This window comes from Alnus glutinosa, chromosome 2 (assembly GCF_958979055.1).
Source record: "Alnus glutinosa chromosome 2, dhAlnGlut1.1, whole genome shotgun sequence".
NCBI lineage: Eukaryota > Viridiplantae > Streptophyta > Magnoliopsida > Fagales > Betulaceae > Alnus > Alnus glutinosa.
The window spans coordinates 25,018,320-25,038,865 of NC_084887.1; the positions used below are offsets into that span (position 1 = coordinate 25,018,320).

Sequence of the window (20,546 nt, forward strand, 5' to 3'; positions counted from 1 at the left end):
AAAATTAGTGTTGTAATGGGTACTATAACTTTTGTTACAAATTCTTACAAAACTGATGGTTTACGTAACATTTGACACTTATGTTAATCACTAAAATATGAACTGCTACATGATACTTACGGATGGCAGTTTGAGGGAGTAGGTATCACATGATTAATACGTTGACACATCATTAAAAAAAAATATAAATATAATGACATCATTAATACCAACAACATTAAATTTGTCCATTGAATAGTTATCTCCTCGATCTAAAATGTGTGGTGTCTTGTACCCTCTATCGCTCTCTCTCTCTCGCCCCATTTTGCACTCCTGTTTGATGTATCAAACTCAACTCCTCGTCTTTCATAAAGGAATAAAGGAATGAAGGAACCATGAAAGGAAGTTCTTCAATTCCTTGTACTGTATATTTTTCATATTCGATCATTTTCGCATTTTAAATTCACTTCCGAATATAAAAGCTGATGATCATCGCCTCCCTCTCTCTCACACAAACACAAACACACAGTTGGGTGCCCGCAATGGCGGCTAATATTGCTCTTGCACTCGTCCTCGTTCTGCCATTGTTGCAGCTGGTAAATGGGGAGCATAAGATTGATGATTATAGAGGGAGATGTGATCTGTACGATGGAAGATGGGTTTACGATAATTCATATCCGCTTTACAACTTGAGTCATTGCAGCTTCGTACTGAAGCAATTTGCTTGCCAGAGGAACGGTCGGCCGGACAAACTCTATCTCAAGTATAGGTGGCAACCGTCTGCATGCAACTTGCCAAGGTACCATATTGTTTTTACATGGGCTGGACAGTGGCCCCTCACCCCAGTAAAGGTTTTTATATATATATATAACTACCCCTAAGCTCAATAAAATAAAGTCAAAAAAATTTTCCATGAACTTTTTAAGCCCAAATTCAAGCTAGTCCCCCCAAAAACTCCAAAAACATTTATATGGTGATCATTTGGTGCCCCCAAGAAAATTATATAGAAAAGGCTAGGTCTATCACAGCAAAATTCTTGAAATGAAGAAAAGATAAAGTTTATGGATTTTTTAAATCTAAACCCAAAAACTTCGGCTAGCCACCAAAACTTTCAAAAAATAAAAAATAAAATTTCTTATGATGGCCCGACCCCCTAGAAAAATTAAACATGACATGATACGTTTTCACTTTTTTTTTTTTTTTTTTTTTCGTCTATTCATTACTGTTCTTCAAAGCATCCTCCCCTTTTGCTGTCAGCTCTTTCACTTTCTTTTCAGTTTTCTACCTCCGTGCCTTCACGTTCTTCTTTTTCTTTATTTTTTTTTATCCATAAAAAATAATCCAAAACCTGAAAAATACATATTACAGAGGACTAAAGTGTTGAGGAGATCTCCATATTCGATAAATCATCTTCCTCTTCTCTGATTCTAATCTTCTTCTTCTCTCTTAGCTAATTTCATATATAGTACTATATTATTTTAGTTGGGTTATAATAATAGATCGAGTTGACTACTTCATCGATCTGTTCAATTCTATTCATTAGGTCCCACATATGCCATATCCACATTGACAAACAACATAAAACTTGTTAAATTGTTAGGTTGCCAAGGTGCTTTATTGTCTTTGAGTTAACGTTAGCATGTCCCATTTGCTTTTGGTAAAACGAGACATTTGACATATTCATTCACACACTTTTGGACCATCCATGACTTTTAGACTAACCGATTAATACATTCACCAATTATCCAAAATGAAGTATATATAAATAAATATTAATAAATCAAGCTTACTAACCCACACTATTAACAACCTAATTAATTCAGTTAAAATATTTGTTTATGCAGGTTCAATGGTGTAACTTTCTTAAGGAGATATAGAAATAAGCGCATCCTGTTTGTTGGAGATTCATTGTGTTTGAACCAATGGCAATCACTGGCATGCATGCTTCATTCAGCTACGCCACATTCTGAGTACAAGTTTGAGAAGACAGGTTCCCTCCGGACATTCACATTCACGGTAAGATCAATTTTCAATGAAAGAAATATAATAAGTTTCGAGGGTTATTTTTGGAACTTCATCACATATTATTATTATTTTTTTTTTTTTGTCTCCAACTATTTTGCTTTGTCTTGAAGTTTTAAGGTTATATTAGTATTTTTTTTTTCTTTTTTATCTCCAAGTATTTTTATTACAATCCTAAGTGTCTCACATGGCTTAAATTCAATTTTAATCATGTGTATATAAGCTTTTAGACATCATTCATTTACAAGCCGGTTTTCAATAATGAATTCTACCTAAAGATTGTATCATTTGGTATTAGAACCGCTACCATGTCGAGAATGAGATTGGACGCAGCTCATTGAGTATGAGATCGAATGAGTTGCGGCTTTGAAGGTAGGTCTGTATTTATACTAAAGGTGGGTGGAGTCAGTTTTCCTCGAAAATGGCTGAAATCGGCTCTCTAATCGTAGGTCTCTACTTCCAAAACGTGGGTGTTCACACGGTCTAGAACATGGGTCTCCGTATCTTCCGGAACGTGGGATTCCACATGTCGGATGGGTGCGTCTCCTTGTGTCCATATCTTGCGTGCCCACGTTTCGAGGCATGATTGTCCGGGACATGGGCTGGAACGTGTTTGAGACATGTTCTAAATATCTCGGAGCCTCGGTCTTCTCATTGCTTTCCATGGGTTGTTTAATTTCCGGCTTGGCTTGGTTGGGTCATGCGATGGATGATGTGGCCTAGCCCATGGACCCGAGCTAGGGCCCCAGTAGATGGGCTTGGTTAATGGTCTTCTTTGGGACTATGAGTAATAAGTGGGCCAAGTTGGGCTTTCTGGGCCATTTACTAATTAGTGGAAATATTTCCCAACAAGTTCTACTTGTAGTCTGTATCAATTTTACTTTCAGAGCACTCTAAACTTAGCCTGTATGAAGGCATGCTCAGTATTATTTTTCATTCAAGCTTGAGAAAATAAAACTTTAAGCCATTGTCATTTTTTTTTTTTAACGAAGAGTTTTCTTCTTGCTAGTGTTCTGTATCTCTATGCTATTTTTTTATTGAGTGGTGTGAGTGTTCTTTGCTCTGTATCCCCTTAAAAAAATTTCTTTATGAGTTTTATTTTTCCTTTTGTTTGCTATTTGTTTAATTGTTCATTGTTCTTGGTAGCTAATCTTCGAAGTTGTTTGTGATTGAGATTATATGATACCATTTGGGAATTAGGCTTCATTATTAAATTTATTATTCTCAAATTTTGGATAGTTGGTGTTGTTCTTCTAGTTTTGCTTAATTTTCTCTATATTTTCCGGTATCATAGGAACATGATAAGATGTTGAGTTTAATTATGTGTTACAACAATACAACACACGTACGTGGATGATTTTAGTAGGGTTAGCCTTGTGGGTTTGAAATTGAAATTGAGGTTCAACTCAAAAAAATATGATTCCATTGAATCCTTTAAGATTCAAACTGTAGTTAGAATGAAATACAAAAAAAAAAAAAAAAACCTATTTTTGAAATGATTGATAAATATATACTAGCATTTCAAATGGTATTGGTCAAACTCGGATTCAACTTTTAGATCTCTTAATTTATTTTCAAATAAAGTGATATCTTCTATATATATGAAGCAAATTTGGTGGTTACAAATTAGTTAATTAGTAATTAACAAAGTTTAACGTTGTCTTGCATCCTATGTTATAAATATGCATGCAGGAGTACAATGTTTCTGTGATGCATCTATGGAATGCATTTTTGGTCGACATTGTTCCCAAGAGATACGGGCGGGTTTTGACACTCAACAAGCTTGACACAAAAACATGGCAAGGAATTGATGTATTAATATTCAACACATGGCACCACTGGCTCTACCCCGCAAGGAAACAACCGTACGTGAGATTTGCATGAATCCCTTCATTGTTTTTTATTTAACATAAGTTTTATTTCATCAACAACTAAAAACTTTACTTAATTATAACTTTGATCTTTCATCACTTTTATATTTAAGTACTCAAATTATAAAAAAGTGTCAATTTATGGTATCTAACTTTCAATTCTTTTCAATTTCAAATCTACGTTAAATCTTGTCAAAATTTCCAAAATGCCCCTCTGTTTTTTAGGAAAAAAAAAAAAAAAAATTGCAAGCATTTAGGTGTTGGTCATAATGTAATGGAATTTGAAAAAAAATACCCATACCTGAATTTTTGAAAATTTTTACAATTTTTTTTTTAAAATAATAAATACGGGTATTTTGAAAAAAAAAAAAAATTAGTTTAATTTTAACGGAAAATTCTAACGGACGATTGGAATTTAAAAAAATTAAAAAAAATTAAAAAAAAAATTGAAAGATAAATATCATAAATTAACACTTTTTAAAGTATGAATATTTAATTACAAAATTTATAAAAAAAAAATCAGGAGTTATTAACGAAGTTTTCTCTTAAAGCAAAAAAATTGGAAAAAAAGGCTTTGAGTACTTTTTGATTTGCATGATAGGTGGGATTTCGTTGACGACGGGAAGCATAAATACAAAGACATGAATCGCTTCGCTGCCTATGAGATAGGGCTCAAGACATGGGCTCGATCGGTGGATAAAAGTGTCGATCCAAGAAAAACCAAGGTCTTCTTCCAAGGAATCTCACCGGACCATTTTATGTAAGTTATTAAAGAAATTATTTAACAAGAAGTAAAAAAGTTAAGTTGTTAATTAAAGAGTAATTATGGTTACCAAAAAGTGAAAAATAAATCGCCAAAAAGATTAAGATGGAACCATCCACGCGTAGGGGAATTGATACTGCATGTGGTTTCATAGAGACTGCATGTTGTGGGCATAAAAATGATAATATACCAAGACTTGCTGAATTGCCTTGGTGGCATTTTGTGGTGAAACCTCATGCATGTGGGTAAGCCAAATATTCTTTTAAATTACACACATATAGTTAAAAATTATTTTGATTGATTCCTTCTTTAACTTTTTGAAAAACCTCACTTATCTTCTAATTTTTCATCGCATTTCAATGCAATCACTTCCTAGACTTTAAAACCTCTCAATTTCGTGTATTCAAGTTTAAAATATCACCCTTCCGTTAAATCCTAATGGAGGAGTTCTAGCATTCCTTAAATTCTTATGCAAACTTTTAACAGATGGTGATCTAAGATTGATAGTTTTTAAAATTTAAAAGAGTAATTACAAATGCGATGAAATAAGATAAAGGTAAGTGGAGTTTCTTAACTTCTTAATTTCTTCATGGAAGTGGAGTATATATTTTACACAGCAACAAGACAATGATAATAACCTTGACAGTCAATAATAAGCTAATAATCATAACGTGTTTCTTTTTTATGAGCAACAACTTTTCCATTGGTAGAAGTCTAGTGAAAAAAAAAAAAATGCTACCATATGTGTTTAGCATCAAATTGAAGAGCCATCTGGCATAATTAAAGCACTCAATAGATCAATAAGTAGGTTTACTAGCCATATATAAAGCACTCAATAGAGCAACAAGCAATGAGCTATTTGTTTTCCAAAAAACAACAGAGTTTGTTCGTGCTTGGATTACCTTTTCCATATTCTCATAATTTTACAAGATCCTCCCATCTTATATTTCTCTCATTGTTTAACCAGCGAAAGTTATTCGGGGCTCCATAATGGAAAGAACTGCAATGGAGAAGCAAAACCCGCACTTGCAGACGAACATCCATGGCACCAACATCCAGCAGAACTAGCATTGGAGAAAGTATTGCGTAACATGTCAAAGCCGGTGCACTTGCTCAATGTTACAAGAATGTCGAAACTAAGAAAAGATGCGCATCCATCGGTCTACGGCGTTGGAGGGCACCGTGGGATGGACTGCACCCATTGGTGTCTTGCTGGAGTCCCCGATACATGGAATCAACTTCTGTATGCAGAGCTCATTTAGAAATAATAAGTCGTTTTTTAGCTGACACTATTCAAACGACTTAAAATGAATAGTATATATTAATTTTCTTATTCTTTTTTTTCTTTCTAAAAACGACACTATTCGAATGACGACCTAAAACTTATATTTTTTTTTGTATTGGTATAAGAAATGTTATTTGCCGGCTGCCACGTAGATGTTATTTCTGTTGGGGACAATGTCTTAAAACCCAATTTGATTTGTATGACATTTCGGTTTATTTATCAATAAATTTGCTTATTTTTCAAGATAAATTAACTAGAACATTGGCCGTGCTTGTGACTTTAATGTATATGTAGTCCTTAAGTTATATTGAATATAATTGAAGCGTATTAATATAATGAGATTATCACACAGATAGAAGATTCAAGGCATAATACTTTGTGACATATAACCCTAGTTCTTATACAGTCAGTAATGTAATTGAACATTCCATCTGCTTGTAAAAATACTAACTGCAGCAGCAAGCAGGCTTGGAACCACTGTAGGGAACAGAACAATAGAATTGGTTGGATCGGAGGCCGGTGATGTAAGATGCTTACAGATGATGGCTGGTAGGTGGCTTGTGACTGGAGAAGGGTGGGGAAACATAGCAGATTTGGCCTTCAAGATGCAAAAAACACAAGAAGAAGAGAAGAAGCTATAAGAAAATCTTAGAAAAGGAAAAGAGAGAGGTGGGAAAGTAAGTCCTCCCCAGTCGGCAGTAACAAGGAGATACAGATTAAAAGTGGAATATAGAAGAGAAGAAACCAAAGGGACAAGAGAGACAAGATGCTCTAGCTCTGGAAAGCTCTCTAAACAGCCTTTTATCATTGTACTTGACAGTTAGTTACCAAGACGTTCTTCCTTAAAGTCATTATAATATATATGCATATTCAAATCAAACATAAAGTATGCTCTCCTCTCTCTCTCTCTCTCTCTCTCAACTTGCAGACAAAAGAGAGAAATCGCCGTTGCCGGGGGAGGGAGGCTTCCCTCCGGCTTTGGTCTTGTCCCTTAGTCCTCTTGGACTAAGGTTTTTGTTTCCTCCTGAGTTTTTCTAAGTGGAGGCTAGCTTTCTCCCAGCCATTAAGGCTATGGAGCTGTTGTTCCCCTAGCCTTGTTAAGCTATAGTGGCTTGTATCTGTGTTTTTCTTTTCTCTTTCTTTTGTTCATTGCAAGAAGGCTCAAATCTAAGTGTTCAAGCTTGGGAGTGTGGCAGGTTTCGTGTTTTTTAAAGGAGGTTTTGGCCGGTTTGTTTAAAATTTCTTCTTCAATTTTGGAGCCAGATCTACACACCTCCGGTGCTTATTCCAAGACACGCGCCCCCAGCCACATTCACCGTCGTCGTCCGCTCCAGCCGCCTGAAGCTCAGGCCACGTCGGTAATCGATTCCCGCTGCGTAGCCGACACGCGCCAGAGAGACTTTTGCTATTCAGCGGGCATGTTGGCCACGCTCCGCCTTTTCTGGCCGCGCACGGTGTTGAATGGGGTCTACGGTGGTTGATCTACTGCTGGGTGGTACCGGTGACGACACGTGTCTTCCACGCGCCGCCGTCTCCGGTGGAATCCACCACTGTCTCACTGCCGGCAGCTGTTTTGGGTTTTCTCTGTTTTCTTTGTACATTCCTATGTGTCTACTGTGGATCACAGTTTGTCTATTTGTAATGCACAAATGTTCATGGGTTTATTTGGTGTCTAGGGTAGACTAGGCCAGTCCTCTTATGTTGTTTGTATGGGCTTTAACTGTAAAAGAGGTGATTTATTTGGTGTTCTTGTAATATTTGTGTATTGTATTTAGGCAACTGCTTCAAGTCAAACTTGTTTCTGACTTAAGGTTTAGGGGGGTCTTGTAACTCTATCCTTGTACTCGCCCTTGGGGCGTTCAGTAATATATGGTAGTACATACTATCTTGTTTGAAAAAATATATATGCATATTCCTTTTATAATATCATTTCTCAAACTGCTAAATAGTAGTGTGTACTTTATGATATAAGATTATGTATACCGTCTATATATTCTAGGTGATTGAATTGGAAGGTCTGATTTGAATCATCAACTACACATGCAATTGATCTCAAATTGAGCTCAATGAATTTAAAAATATTTTAAAGATAAGAGGATTATTGTTGGTGCAAGCATACCATGCATACACTTAATTTAGTACACGCTTATTTGCCTAGATAATGTATTACCAATCTTTATGTAACACCCCGATCTCATATTAAGAAGAGATGAATAGCTCACATAGAGTGAATGGTTTATAAAGATATTCATGAGTTCTAAGTCCCACATTACCTAGTTACTAGGTATTGGGCTTTATAATAGATTCTAGGGAAGCTTCAAATTGACTACCTAATCCTTTTGAGGTGATAGCGCAAATAATACAACTAGCTTTTTACCACAATGTAAATTACATATATTCGTTACTTTTCCTGATGATTTTATCTTAGGAGATTTACCACAATTAATGTAAATTACAGATCTATATACATATATTCAACCAAAAAATCACATGATATACATTTTTTAATTAATTTACTGGCCATGCACTTGGCTTCCATCTTCTTCCAAACTATTGTATCATCCTCATCTCCAAGATGTCTCATCAGCACCTCTAATTTCCATTTTTATCTCCTCAATTTCAATTTCCAATTTTCATCTTCTTCCGATTTGTTTACATCTTCCATAAAGAGTTGCATCCCCAACAACCAATCTCAACTAATCCAAAACTTCATAACAGAAACCATCATTTTAATTACTGTAGGGATCGGATATTGTTAGACTTACGGGAATTCATACAAAAGCTCCTTCCTTATATAACCCAAAATATTGTTCAAAACACTATACATATGTTCGGTAATTATCCTTCCCCAAATCATAAATGGGTCTTCGGAATGCCCAGCCCAACCAGGTCCAGTAGCTTGGGCTGATCAATTAGTCATGTTCTCTTTGAATAGTAAGTTCTTATGCGGACAACGAGACCTCCTCGGAATAGCGAAGTTATTGTTCGGACAAATGAGCACTTCTTCGGAAGGAAATGAATGTCAAGCATTTAGAACTGCTTGGTGCTCGGAAGTTCACAGGTATACCGAGCAGTGAGCACACCTGGCAAGCAATCACAAAGCATCCACGGTGGAAGATCTCCTCATTTATTAAAATCTTTGAGCATTTATTAGACATGAAATTAGATGGTCAAATCATATTAAAATATAGGGTGGACAGCAGCGTTACGCTCCGCTCCACAGGCCGACTCATCATGCCAAAGGGTTAAAATACCATAAATAACCGTTAATCATATCACATTCTATCACTGTTCACTCACGTTGATTGAACGTTGACGATTTAGAAAGACCACAGGTGCAAGTTCATGAGAAAAATGTGATATAATAGTATTTATTCTCCTTTTTAAAAAATTCTCACTAACTTAAACATCGGAGAAGGCAGAGGCGGGTAAGTTGCCAACCCCTGGCAAACTTTTATTATTTTGCAAATTACTTTCTCTTGAAGCCTAACACACAAGTTTAGATACTCGGTCAACAGAAAACCAATCTTATATTTACACGTCACGATTCAAAAACTGTACGAACAATATATGTATATATTTCACCTACGTTACCTGCATCTAAAACACTTTTTCTGATCTATAAAAAAAAAAATTAACCATCTATTAAAAAACAAAAAAAAAAACGAAAAACAAAAACAAAAACAAAAATTACCCCATAAACAGGTTTGCCAAACATACCAAGAATAAATTAACGAAAATTATTTTGAAAATAATCGGTCCTAACCGTCATCTCTCCCTTCCCCAACCGTAGAACCCAGAGTAGCACCCCTCACCCTTCAAAGCAGAGTGAGGATGATGCTGGATCTGGGTCCGTTCTCGAGCGACAACTTCGACCCGAAGAAATGGATAAACGCGGCAACTCAGAGCCGGCACTCGCAGGACTCGGTGGACGAGCACCTGGCGGAGCTGGAGTCGAAGCTCCAGATGGTCTCCGAAGAGATCGCCGCCTCGCTCGAGGAGCAGGGCGCCGCCGCTCTCCTCCGCGTGCCGCGTGCCACCCGCGACGTCCTCCGCCTCCGCGAAGATGCCGTCTCCCTCCGTTCCGCCGTCTCCGCAATCCTCCAGAAGCTCAAGAAGGTAATCGGATTTACCAACTTATGCGTTGTTTGCTTCTTCTCTTTGGATGCTGAGAAAAGTGTGGCGGATCCGACTTTTTATATTGGAGTTCTGCATTGTTAGATTTACATTCTTATTTGATTTCTGTTGGGAAACTAAGCCAGATTCAGGTTTCAATTGTTAGATTTAAGTTATTTGGCAATTGAGAGCGTGAATATTTTTGCGAAATTGTGGCTAATACAACTATTTGAGCTCAGTTTTCTCTAAGAGATTAAAAGGTGGGCGTTGCAGACTTTTGTTTGATTTCTATTTTTTTAGTTTTGTTTGGCCGCTGAGAAAATGTGGGCAAACAGGAGGCATTGAGGTTTTGGGGTTTTTTGGTATTTGGGATTTGAGAATCTGCGAGTGTTATGTTTAGTGAGGGTAATAGAACAAAGGGCTTAGTTGAGGTGACTTTTCAATTATAGGAAGCCTCAGAAGGACAAAGAACATAGGATCAGGAATTGAAATCTGTTCTTTTTTTGGGACGCTCCATTTGTTGCTCAATAATGTGATTCCCAGATCTTTTTCGAATTAATGTCTCCTTGGTTTTAAAATTTTCTGGATTTGTCTAAAAGAGGTAATTGAGGGCAATTGACTTTTTGAAGAATCTTAAAATACTCAAAGAGGGGATTGTGTATTAAACATCATTATCAAGGTTGCAATGTTTCTTGTGGGTTCTTTGCTTGATTTGAGTAATTCCATTGGAACACGTCAGTTTACAGGGGGGGGGGGGGGGTGTTAATGGCACACATTGATTGTATGGTATCGTTAGTCTTATTGGATGATGATGCCAGCAAGTTTGCATGTTGGAGGTTTTGCAATACGATTGAATAGAATTAGCAGAGGATTGATCAAAGGGGGGGGTATGTTGGCAACAGATCCTTCATAAAATGAAACCCATTCATACTAGACAGTGTTAGTGTGTTACATGGACATGAAGAAACTATTTTACTGAGAACATGATTGTAGTAGTGTGAAGCTGTCTAATGTGGACTCACCCAGACAGGATATTTTCTTCTAGATGACAATACATAGATTCTGATTAATTTCATGCCCAATACAAATTGTAGAGACCTGGGTTAAATGCATTTTATTTCAATGCCGCAACCAAATTAAGAAGGCTTCAGTGATACTTCAGAACAAAATAACTAGCCAGTGAATATTGTCCCAACCTAGTTTATTCTTTTGGCATTGATGTAGCATGACACCAGTTGTTTGGTATTTTCTGTATTTGTTGACACTGGTTGGTTGTACTTTCTGCATTGATTGTGTTCCCCATACTTAGTTTGAATCCTCTTGGAGGCGTATCACAATAAGTTGCAATGTTAGTAGGTGATAATGCAGTTCGTGTCTGTTCAAGTTTATGAGTTAATGTGCCAACATTTTGGACTAGTGGAAAATTTTGGTTTGAAAATTGGGAATGGAAAGATTTTGCAGCTATGGTAGTACATGTCACATGATGGTTACAGCAGTGGTATAGGTAGTGTTGCTTATAAATTTTTTTGGTGGAAAAGTGTTGCATATGAACAAATATTGACTATTAAACTGTTGGAAATGACTTTCTTTTTTGTATTTTTTTCTACCTATGTTTACATAATGTAAAATTCTCAAATATTTTTACTGATAAAAAAAAATGTTTACATAATGTAAAATGTTGCTGGTCCTTTCTGGTGGACAGAAGCTGACGGCAAGTTATCAAGGACATTATTGAAATATATATTAACTATGCATGACAAGATTCTCTCTCTCTCTCTCTCTCAATCATTTTGTCATCATCTTCAGGCAGAGGGATCCTCGGCAGAATCTATTGCTGCCCTTGCTAAAGTCGATACTGTCAAACAAAGAATGGAAGCTGCATATGAGACTTTGCAGGTATAGAATTCCTGGTTCTCACATTCATTAGTTATAGAGTTCATAACGTGTGGCTAAGGAACATTGTATATTTAATTAGGTATGTTCATTTGCATTTAATGACAGGATGCTGCTGGGTTAACTCAATTAAGTGCAACTGTGGAGGATGTCTTTGCCAGTGGTGATCTTCCTCGGGCTGCAGAAACCTTGGCCAATATGAGGCATTGCTTGTCTGCTGTTGGGGAGGTAATGTTTCTCCTTAGGTTCTTTTACATCATGTGGTGAGTTTGATACTCATGAAGTTTCATGGTTTGACTCTCTCTTTCAACTCTTCATTTTAGGTTGCTGAATTTGCTAATGTGAGGAAGCAACTTGAGGTCTTAGAGGATAGATTAGACGCAATGGTACAGCCTCGTCTAACAGAAGCATTATCTAAGCGCAAGGTCAGATTTTCCTGTAGAACCCTGTCTTGTTACTTGCAGCTATCTGTTTTGCAATTCTGAACTCCTTGTCTTACTAATGATGTATATTTAATGTGTTTAGGTTGATGTTGCTCAAGATTTGAGAGGAATCCTCATTCGAATTGGAAGATTCAAGTCTTTAGAGCTACATTATTCAAAAGTTCACCTAAAGTCCATAAAGCAGCTCTGGGAAGATTTTGACTCAAAACAGCGAGCTAATAAGCATGCTACTGAGAGGAATGAGGGGGAAAGGCTATCAAGTAGTAACGAGTTTCATTCAAATTCACTTTCATTCTCCAGTTGGTTGCCAAATTTCTATGATGAATTGCTACTTTATCTTGAACAGGAATGGAAGTGGTACAGATCATGCTTCTCAATATCTAAATATTTAGTGGCACTTTCTCACAGTTTTTCAAAAGAGTTGAAATTGCTTCCATATTTCTTGACTTGATAAATTTCAGAGTAATATCACCTGAACTTGGTTGCCGTTAACAGCTGAAGCTAGTTAGTGGCCGTGAAGAATTCTTTGAACTATGTTAGCTTCTATGATTGGAAACAGCTTCCTCCCATTGCAGTTGGGGAGGAGTCAACGGCCTTTTTTTCGCCCATTTTTCTACCTGTCAATAAATGTAGATATCAATGCACAGTGAAAATTAATCCTGTGCTGGACCTGATTATAATCAATTATTAATCTAGTTAGAAAGTATGTACATAATTCTTAAGGAATTTATATATATATATATATATGAGAATGTGTTTATTCAATATTGTCTATATGAAGTCTCCCTTTTGATTTTTGCTTGCTTTTATGTGAGAAAGTCGGCAATAGTCCCATTTAGTAGATAGCCTGAACTTCTATTATTCACTTACAAAGGAGATCATAGTACTCACCTATGTTGGTGATATTTAAAGAAAAAGGTTTGTTGTTTTTTAAATTGTCATGCATTGTCCTACATTCTTGAAGAAATGAAGTTTTCACAAACAAAATTGTCTTCCTCTAAAACTGGAACCTTTAGTGAGATGGGAACACTACATGTGGAGCATAAGTGGTTGTTGGACCATGTTACCTTGTATTTACCTGTGAAGCATATGCTTGTGTTTCTTCTGGCTCAATAACCTAGTTGTGTAAACCATATATTTTTATGTTGAGATATATAGATCTCTGATTTTATCAGAATAGAATGATTTCGTTTTCCTCGTTCATGAAGAGACTATTGCAGTAGACTAATCGTTATATTATTTATCTCACTTTTTTGAGTAATTTGGAAGTCATATTTATTCAGATTAGTTCATGTTCCCCATAACAATTTCTTACTACATGCTTATTTTCAGTGCTGCACTTTCAGAATGCATTACTTGATATTAATAGAAAATCCATTATTTTCCAGCTGTGAAATTCTAGCATTAACTGTATACTATTGTCTGCAGGTGTATGGTTGCTTTTCCAGATGATTATAAAAGACTTGTCCCAAAGCTATTAATTGAGACAATGGCTGCTGTGGGGTCAAGTTTTGTTTCTCGTATCAACCTTGCTACTGGAGATGTTGTTCCTGAAACAAAAGCATTAACTAAAGGTTGCATTTGAAATCATTCAAAGTTGTTGAAAATCATAATTGTTCTTTAGGTATTAAATGTTCTACATGGTCTGATGTTGATAGTGTTCAATGTATTAATTGTTGTGGCATGTTAAAGTAATCATCACCTTTTTGTATCTGAAAATATTAGGGTGCTAAGAATTGCTGCCAATCCATAAAACATGCAATGACTAAATTAAAGAGTTCAAGTTGGAGTTGGAGTTGGACGATTAGGAGAGGATTTTTCTATTCATTTATTGATTTGAAAAGAACCTGCTTTTCATCTATCCCTCTATGATTACACAACTCTGTCTCATGATACTTTGAGATGGTTACTTGTGAAGAATGAAAATTTATTTTTATTCTCTTTGATTGCTGAGGAAAGGGAAAAGAGAACTGTTTTCCTGCACCTTTTGCGCATTTGATTTTGAGGATTTATGGATCCCACAACCAACACTTTTCCTCTGGGAAAGAATTTCCCACAAATAACATCCTGCAATCTTAGTGAAAGATTATGTATCATGAGGAAGTTATGAAACTGTTTCCAACAAAATATTCTCGGAAAAAAAATTGTTGGGAAAAAAAAATGCAACTCTCTTTCCACTTTCTGCTTTTTCTGAGAAGTATTCTCGTGCATATTCTTCTTGACAACCAACACAGTGCCATGCATGGTTTTTTTATTATTATTTATTCCACTTATGGATTTGTTAATTTTGGAGAACTTCTCAAGATTCTAACATCTAAGTTAGATACAAGTTCTTTTGTACCCACAGTTTGTATTTTGTATTCTAATCCTAAGAAAGAAGCTGAACAACTAAACCATTTCCAAGATAAGGTTACTGGGAGTTCCCAATCTCACTGGATATGTCCTCACTGCTTGGATGTCATAAGATGCTGTTTGATTTATCTTTTTGACAGTTCTTGTTAATCTGCTTTCAAGTAAGATTCCCAGGACCATCTGCTTTCAATTCTACTTATTAGAGCGCGAAATTCATTTCTTTTGTCTTCTGTGTAATTGGTCCATCTGACTATAGCAATAGCTAATCTCTCCACTACCTTTTGATCTTGACAATCAATCAATTCATTTATTCATGTACTTCATTCTGAGAGTATGATAGGGCTGTCATTCCTTGGAGCTGTTATGACTTTTTCATATGGTTGGTTGACCTGATTTGTGTTTCTAAGACTGATGAGCATATCATAATTGACTGGCATGATCGATTTTACATGTGATGGATTCGTCAATCCCATAACTATCTTGCAATACTGATTCTTTTCTTTTTCATTTTATTTTATTATTATTTCTTTGCCTAGTTAATTTTTGAATGTATAGGAGCCTGAGATTTAAGATTTGGTTTCAAGTTGTGGTTAGGTTTATTGCATAAATTGAATAAGTTATTTCTCTTATTTTGAACTTATGAGCAGTTCCTTAATATCTTTACGCTTACATTCCTATTTTATAACTTAAGGTATTTTGGATATTCTATCTGGAGATATGCCAAAGGGTATCAAGATTCAGACTAAGCATCTGGAGGCCCTCATTGAATTACACAATATGACGGGGACATTTGCTAGGAATATTCAGCACTTGTTTTCAGAATCTGATCTCCGGGTTTTGATGGATACCCTGAAGGCGGTGTATTTTCCCTATGAATCATTTAAAAAGAGGTGAAACTATAAACTAAACTAAATGTGTCATATTAATTTTTAAGTGAAGGTAGTGAAGCATGTTATGAAAATTTCTCTTGGTGTTGAAAATTTCATGCTTGTTCAGTTTCTGTTTAGTATGCAGAAGAATGAATTATGATGTGTCTCCTTTCAGTTTTTGGTAGTTTTCTTATCCTTTTCATTTTTCCAGTATGCAGCTAAGATACAAATAATTTTTTTTTGTAGTAGATGTGCGTTTTAACGGCCTTAGCTTGACCTTGTAGTTTCAACTTTGGACACGAATAGGGAACAATGAGAAATGTGATTCCAGATATCACTATGAATATGATTGAGAAACTGAGTGGAAAAAAAAAAGGTGTTGAAAAAAAGCTTGTGAACAACGCCTAAAGAATGTGATTGTTGTCACATAAATCCATACAAATACGTTGCATTCTCCCAAGGTTTCCTGGATAATGCAAGTGTGATTTCATATAGTCCTGTTTAATATAATGATACTGGTTTGGAAGAACATTGCCGTTTTACTGATATTTTTTCATGTACTATTTTCTACGTACATTCAATTCGCTTTCTACATAATGACTTGAGTTTAGAACATTGGCTTTCAAGCAACATAAGTGTATGCTATTTTCGACATGCATCACACTCATCTCTGATCTGCATCTGTTTCTCTTTGTGATTAATTGGACATTGTATCCCAGTATTTTCATTAAGTTAATTAACCATTAAATCTGTGTTCCAGTTATGGACAGATGGAACGTGCTATCCTCTCCTCTGAGATCTCTGGGGTGGATCTGAGGGGAGCAGTTACTCGTGGTGTGGGAGCCCAGGGAATTGAACTCAGTGAAACAGTTCGCAGAATGGAGGAATCTATTCCCCAAGTTATTGTACTTCTTGAAGCAACTGTTGAGAGGTGTGTCAGTTTTACCGGTGGTTCTGAGGCTGATGAGCTAATTCTTGCGCTTGATGACATAATGTTGCAGTACATTTCTACCCTGCAAGAAACACTCAAATCGTTAAGAATTGTCTGTGGAGTGGATCATGGCTCTGATGGTGTTGGTTCAAAGAAGGAGACAGGATCAGACAAAAAGGACGGAACCCAAAATGCACGCAAAGTTGACTTGATCTCCAATGAGGAGGAGTGGTCCATTGTCCAAGGGGCTTTGCAGATCCTCACAGTTGCAGATTGTTTGACAAGCAGGTCCTCTGTGTTTGAAGCTTCCTTGAGAGCCACTCTTGCTAGGTTAAGCACGACTTTGTCTATTTCAGTATTTGGTTCAAATCTGGACCAAAACCAGTCACACGTTGTTAGTGGTGATGGAATTTGGGAATCATCTTTGGGTGGAAGGGCTGCCTTGGATGTGTCAGCTTTACGGCTCGTTGATGTTCCTGAGAAGGCTAGGAAACTCTTTAATCTTTTAAATCAGGTTGAGAAAAACTTCATGCAGTCTCATCTTACTTTTTTTTCAGGGATATTTTCTCCTTTAATTTGCTAGGGAAATCTGAATATTCAAGGACATGAGAATTTTTTTTAAAAAAAAAAAAAAATTAAGAAATAAAGAAAAAATAAGCTTAAAGCATAACTGTCATTTTATCCTGCAAGATTAAAATTAAAACGATGAATCTTGGAGAAGAAAAGACAATCAAAGGTCTAGACTCTAACCTAGACAGCCTAACTTGAAAAAGAAAAAGAAAAAACAAATAAGGCTGGAAAAAAGAAAAAGAAAAAATAACACATTTAAAGAAAAGCGAAAGGAAAAGAAACAAACAAATAAACTAAAGGATATATGCAGTTGGTTCGAAACTAAAATCAATCTATGGTTCAAGTCAATAAGACATCTCATATTATTATTTTTTGTTTACTTTTTTATTTTTTTTAGGTCATAAATGGCTTTCTCTTTTTTCTTTTCTTTTCTTTTTTGTCTCCAAATTTGTTTTGCTTGTTATCTGGCTTGGAAATTTCCTTTTTCCTTCTCATTTGTAGTTATGACATTATCTTATGTTGCCATGCAGTCTAAAGATCCCCGGTTCCATGCACTTCCACTTGCATCTCAGAGAGTTGCAGCATTTGCTGACGCAGTGAATGAACTTGTCTATGATGTCCTCATATCTAAAGTACGGCAACATCTCAGTGATGTATCTCGATTGCCAGTATGGTCCTCTGTTGAGGAGCAAAGTGCATTTCCTCTTCCAACCTTCAGTGTATACCCCCAGTCCTATGTGACCAGTGTTGGTGAATACCTGTTAACGCTGCCGCAGCAATTGGAGCCACTTGCTGAGGGCATCTCCAATAATGATACCAACAATGATGAGGCACAGTTCTTTGCCACAGAATGGATGTTCAAGGTAACTAATCTAATACAACAAGGCAAAAGTTCTTACTCTGGGTGCCAAAACTTTTATGGATAGTTTTTTTTTTTTTTTTTTCTCAATATTATTATATTTAGTGTCTGACTTGTAAATAAGTCAGGACATGGTATCAAATTGGTCCCAACCTATAGGTGCCATTTGGGGAACATGTAAAAGCCTAGGCAATGAGGATAGTCTAATTAGCTTAGAGTTTTTTTATTATTTATTTTTAAGGAGTAGATGTTACAAAGAAGAAAATATAGCCCTGATATAGTCAGCTTTCTCAGAGAATCAGTTTGTGGTTTTTCACTTGAATAAGAGAGGGAAAAGCGTTGAGTACCAAACCTAACCCTCTTCAGGAACTTCCCAACTGGCCCCTCAAAAGTTTTTTATAATTATATAATCTTGGCCTAGGCTGTTTTGTGCTCCTATATACATGATGTCTGGATATGGCACTTGAGAACCCACAGGTTGTGTTGAAGCTTGGATACAAGTCACTCCCTTTAATTATTTTCTGATGATTAATCGTCTCGCAACACAAATGTTTCATATTATGCCTGCAAATGAACTTATGCGACCAATTTGCCTATGAGTGTTGTTTGTTCTGTATTATAGGTTGCAGAGGGTGCAACTGCACTCTACATAGAACAATTGCGGGGGATTCAGTACATATCAGATCGTGGAGCCCAACAGCTATCAGCTGACATTCAATATCATAGTAATGTGCTCTCGGCTCTATCAATGGAAAATCCTCCAGTCTTTGCAACATTTGACACTTGCCTTTCTACCCCAAGAGATCAGCTGAAAGATCTTGTGAAATCAGATTCAGGAAACCAGCTTGATCTTCCAACAGCACACCTTGTATGTAAGATGCGGCGTGTAAGTTTAGATTAGTGAGATTTCCTCTTTTGAGGAAATTTTCAACGTTGGGAGGGGATGCACTTCCCCTTTCATACCTTCTTCCTGGGGTGCTGTTATTTTGGCCTTTGTCCTCTCTTATTGCATTTGAAATGATAAGCCATGGATAAAATGTCTTACCATAATGTCTTTTTTATACGTAAGAGATATGTTCATTCGGGAAGTACATGTATATCTCCTAGTCAAAAAGTTTTGAAAAGTTTGAGGTGGTTGTAGCTGTAAAGCAACTTATTGGTCCAAGCATGCTGCACCAATATCAAATTCTGTTCATGTTGCATCAATAATCATATAGTTTGAAGCTTATTAGTACTTATGATTGACATCTTGTTGGTTTAAAGCCTGCGTGAATTGTTAAATAGATTGGGCATGAGTATGAAAAGATAGTGGAAAAGGAAAAAGAAATCCTAGTACAAGTCAGTTGTATTTCTTTAAACTAAGGGAACACTAAAGAAATCAAAAATTGTATTTTAAATTTAAGGAAGTAAAAGTGTTTCCTTAACATTATTTTAATATAAATAGGCTTTTTCTTTCCTCTAACATTTATTTAAAGGGTTAAATACTCCAGAGGTACCTGAGTTTTACGTGTTTTTAAATTTAGTACCTCAGTTTCATTTCGTATCACAGGTAGTACCTGAATTTGGAAGAAAAAAGCCCTAGGTAGTACCTGTCAGATTTCTCGTGGGAATTTCAACTTCTCGCCACGTGTCAACCGCTGAGGTTGACACGTGGCACCACATAAAAAAAATTAAAATTAAAATTAAAAAATTAAAAAAATGTTTAAAATTAAAAAAATGAAAAAAAAAAAAAAGAAAAAAAAAAGAGGGGTGGCTGAGCCACCCCCCTTGGCCACCATGGGGGTGGCCGGCCACCCCCATTTTGGCCAAGGAGGTGGCCCAGCCACCCCCTTGGCCGGTCTGGGGTGGCCGAACCACCCCCTAAGGCCACGGGGGTGGTTTGGCCACCCCCAGACCGGCCGGACTGGGGGTGGCCGAACCACCCCCGTGGCCCTAGGGGGTGGCTGGGCCAAAACCCTTCAAAATTTTTTTTTTTTTTTTTCAACTGTGGGGTGGCCGAACCACCCCCTATGGGGTGGTTCGGCCACCCCAGACCGGCCAAGGGGGTGGCTGGGCCACCTCCTTGGCCAAAATGGGGGTGGCCAGCCACCCCTCTTTTTTTTTTTCTTTTTTTTTTTCTTTTTTTAGTTATTTTTTAAAATTTCTTTAATTTTAATCATTTTTTTAATTTTTTTAATTTTTTTTTTTTTTTGGTGCCACGTGTCAACCTTAGCGGTTGACACGTGGCGAGAAGTTGAAATTTGGACAAGAAATCTGACAATGATTTTTTCTTCCAAATTCAGGTACTACCTATGATACGAAATGAAACTGAGGTACTAAATTTAAAAACACATAAAACTCAGGTACCTCTAGGGTATTTAACCCTTATTTAAAACAATATTTACATGGTTTATCTTTTCTCTCTTTCCCTAGCATTTAATTCAAATAATATTTAAATTGTATAGGAAAATGATAAAGGTAGTTATTGTGGAATGTATTTGAATAAGGTAACAAAAAGTAGTTGATTCTCTACATTTAATAAAAATCTAAGGGAAATTACTGCTAGTCCTCTATGTTGAAAACGCGTAAAAAATCCAAGTCTAACCCTAAAGCA

General features: G+C 36.3%; 2 protein-coding genes across 2 annotated transcripts; both read left to right on the forward strand.

Moving 5' to 3' along the window:
- Positions 1-247: 247 nt before the first annotated feature.
- Positions 248-6,169, forward strand: LOC133861925 (protein trichome birefringence-like 41). The gene is made up of 5 exons (XM_062297751.1): positions 248-778; positions 1,824-1,995; positions 3,694-3,866; positions 4,474-4,632; positions 5,603-6,169. Exons 1-5 carry the CDS (start codon positions 465-467, stop codon positions 5,895-5,897), a joined length of 1,113 nt encoding a protein of 370 aa, XP_062153735.1. The 5' UTR covers positions 248-464; the 3' UTR covers positions 5,898-6,169.
- A 3,460-nt stretch (positions 6,170-9,629) lies between these two features.
- LOC133861927 (conserved oligomeric Golgi complex subunit 7) lies at positions 9,630-19,187 on the forward strand. The gene is made up of 10 exons (XM_062297753.1): positions 9,630-10,039; positions 11,843-11,932; positions 12,038-12,157; positions 12,253-12,354; positions 12,455-12,729; positions 13,801-13,946; positions 15,416-15,614; positions 16,354-17,038; positions 17,625-17,957; positions 18,576-19,187. Exons 1-10 carry the CDS (start codon positions 9,755-9,757, stop codon positions 18,852-18,854), a joined length of 2,514 nt encoding a protein of 837 aa, XP_062153737.1. The 5' UTR covers positions 9,630-9,754; the 3' UTR covers positions 18,855-19,187.
- Positions 19,188-20,546: the final 1,359 nt, after the last annotated feature.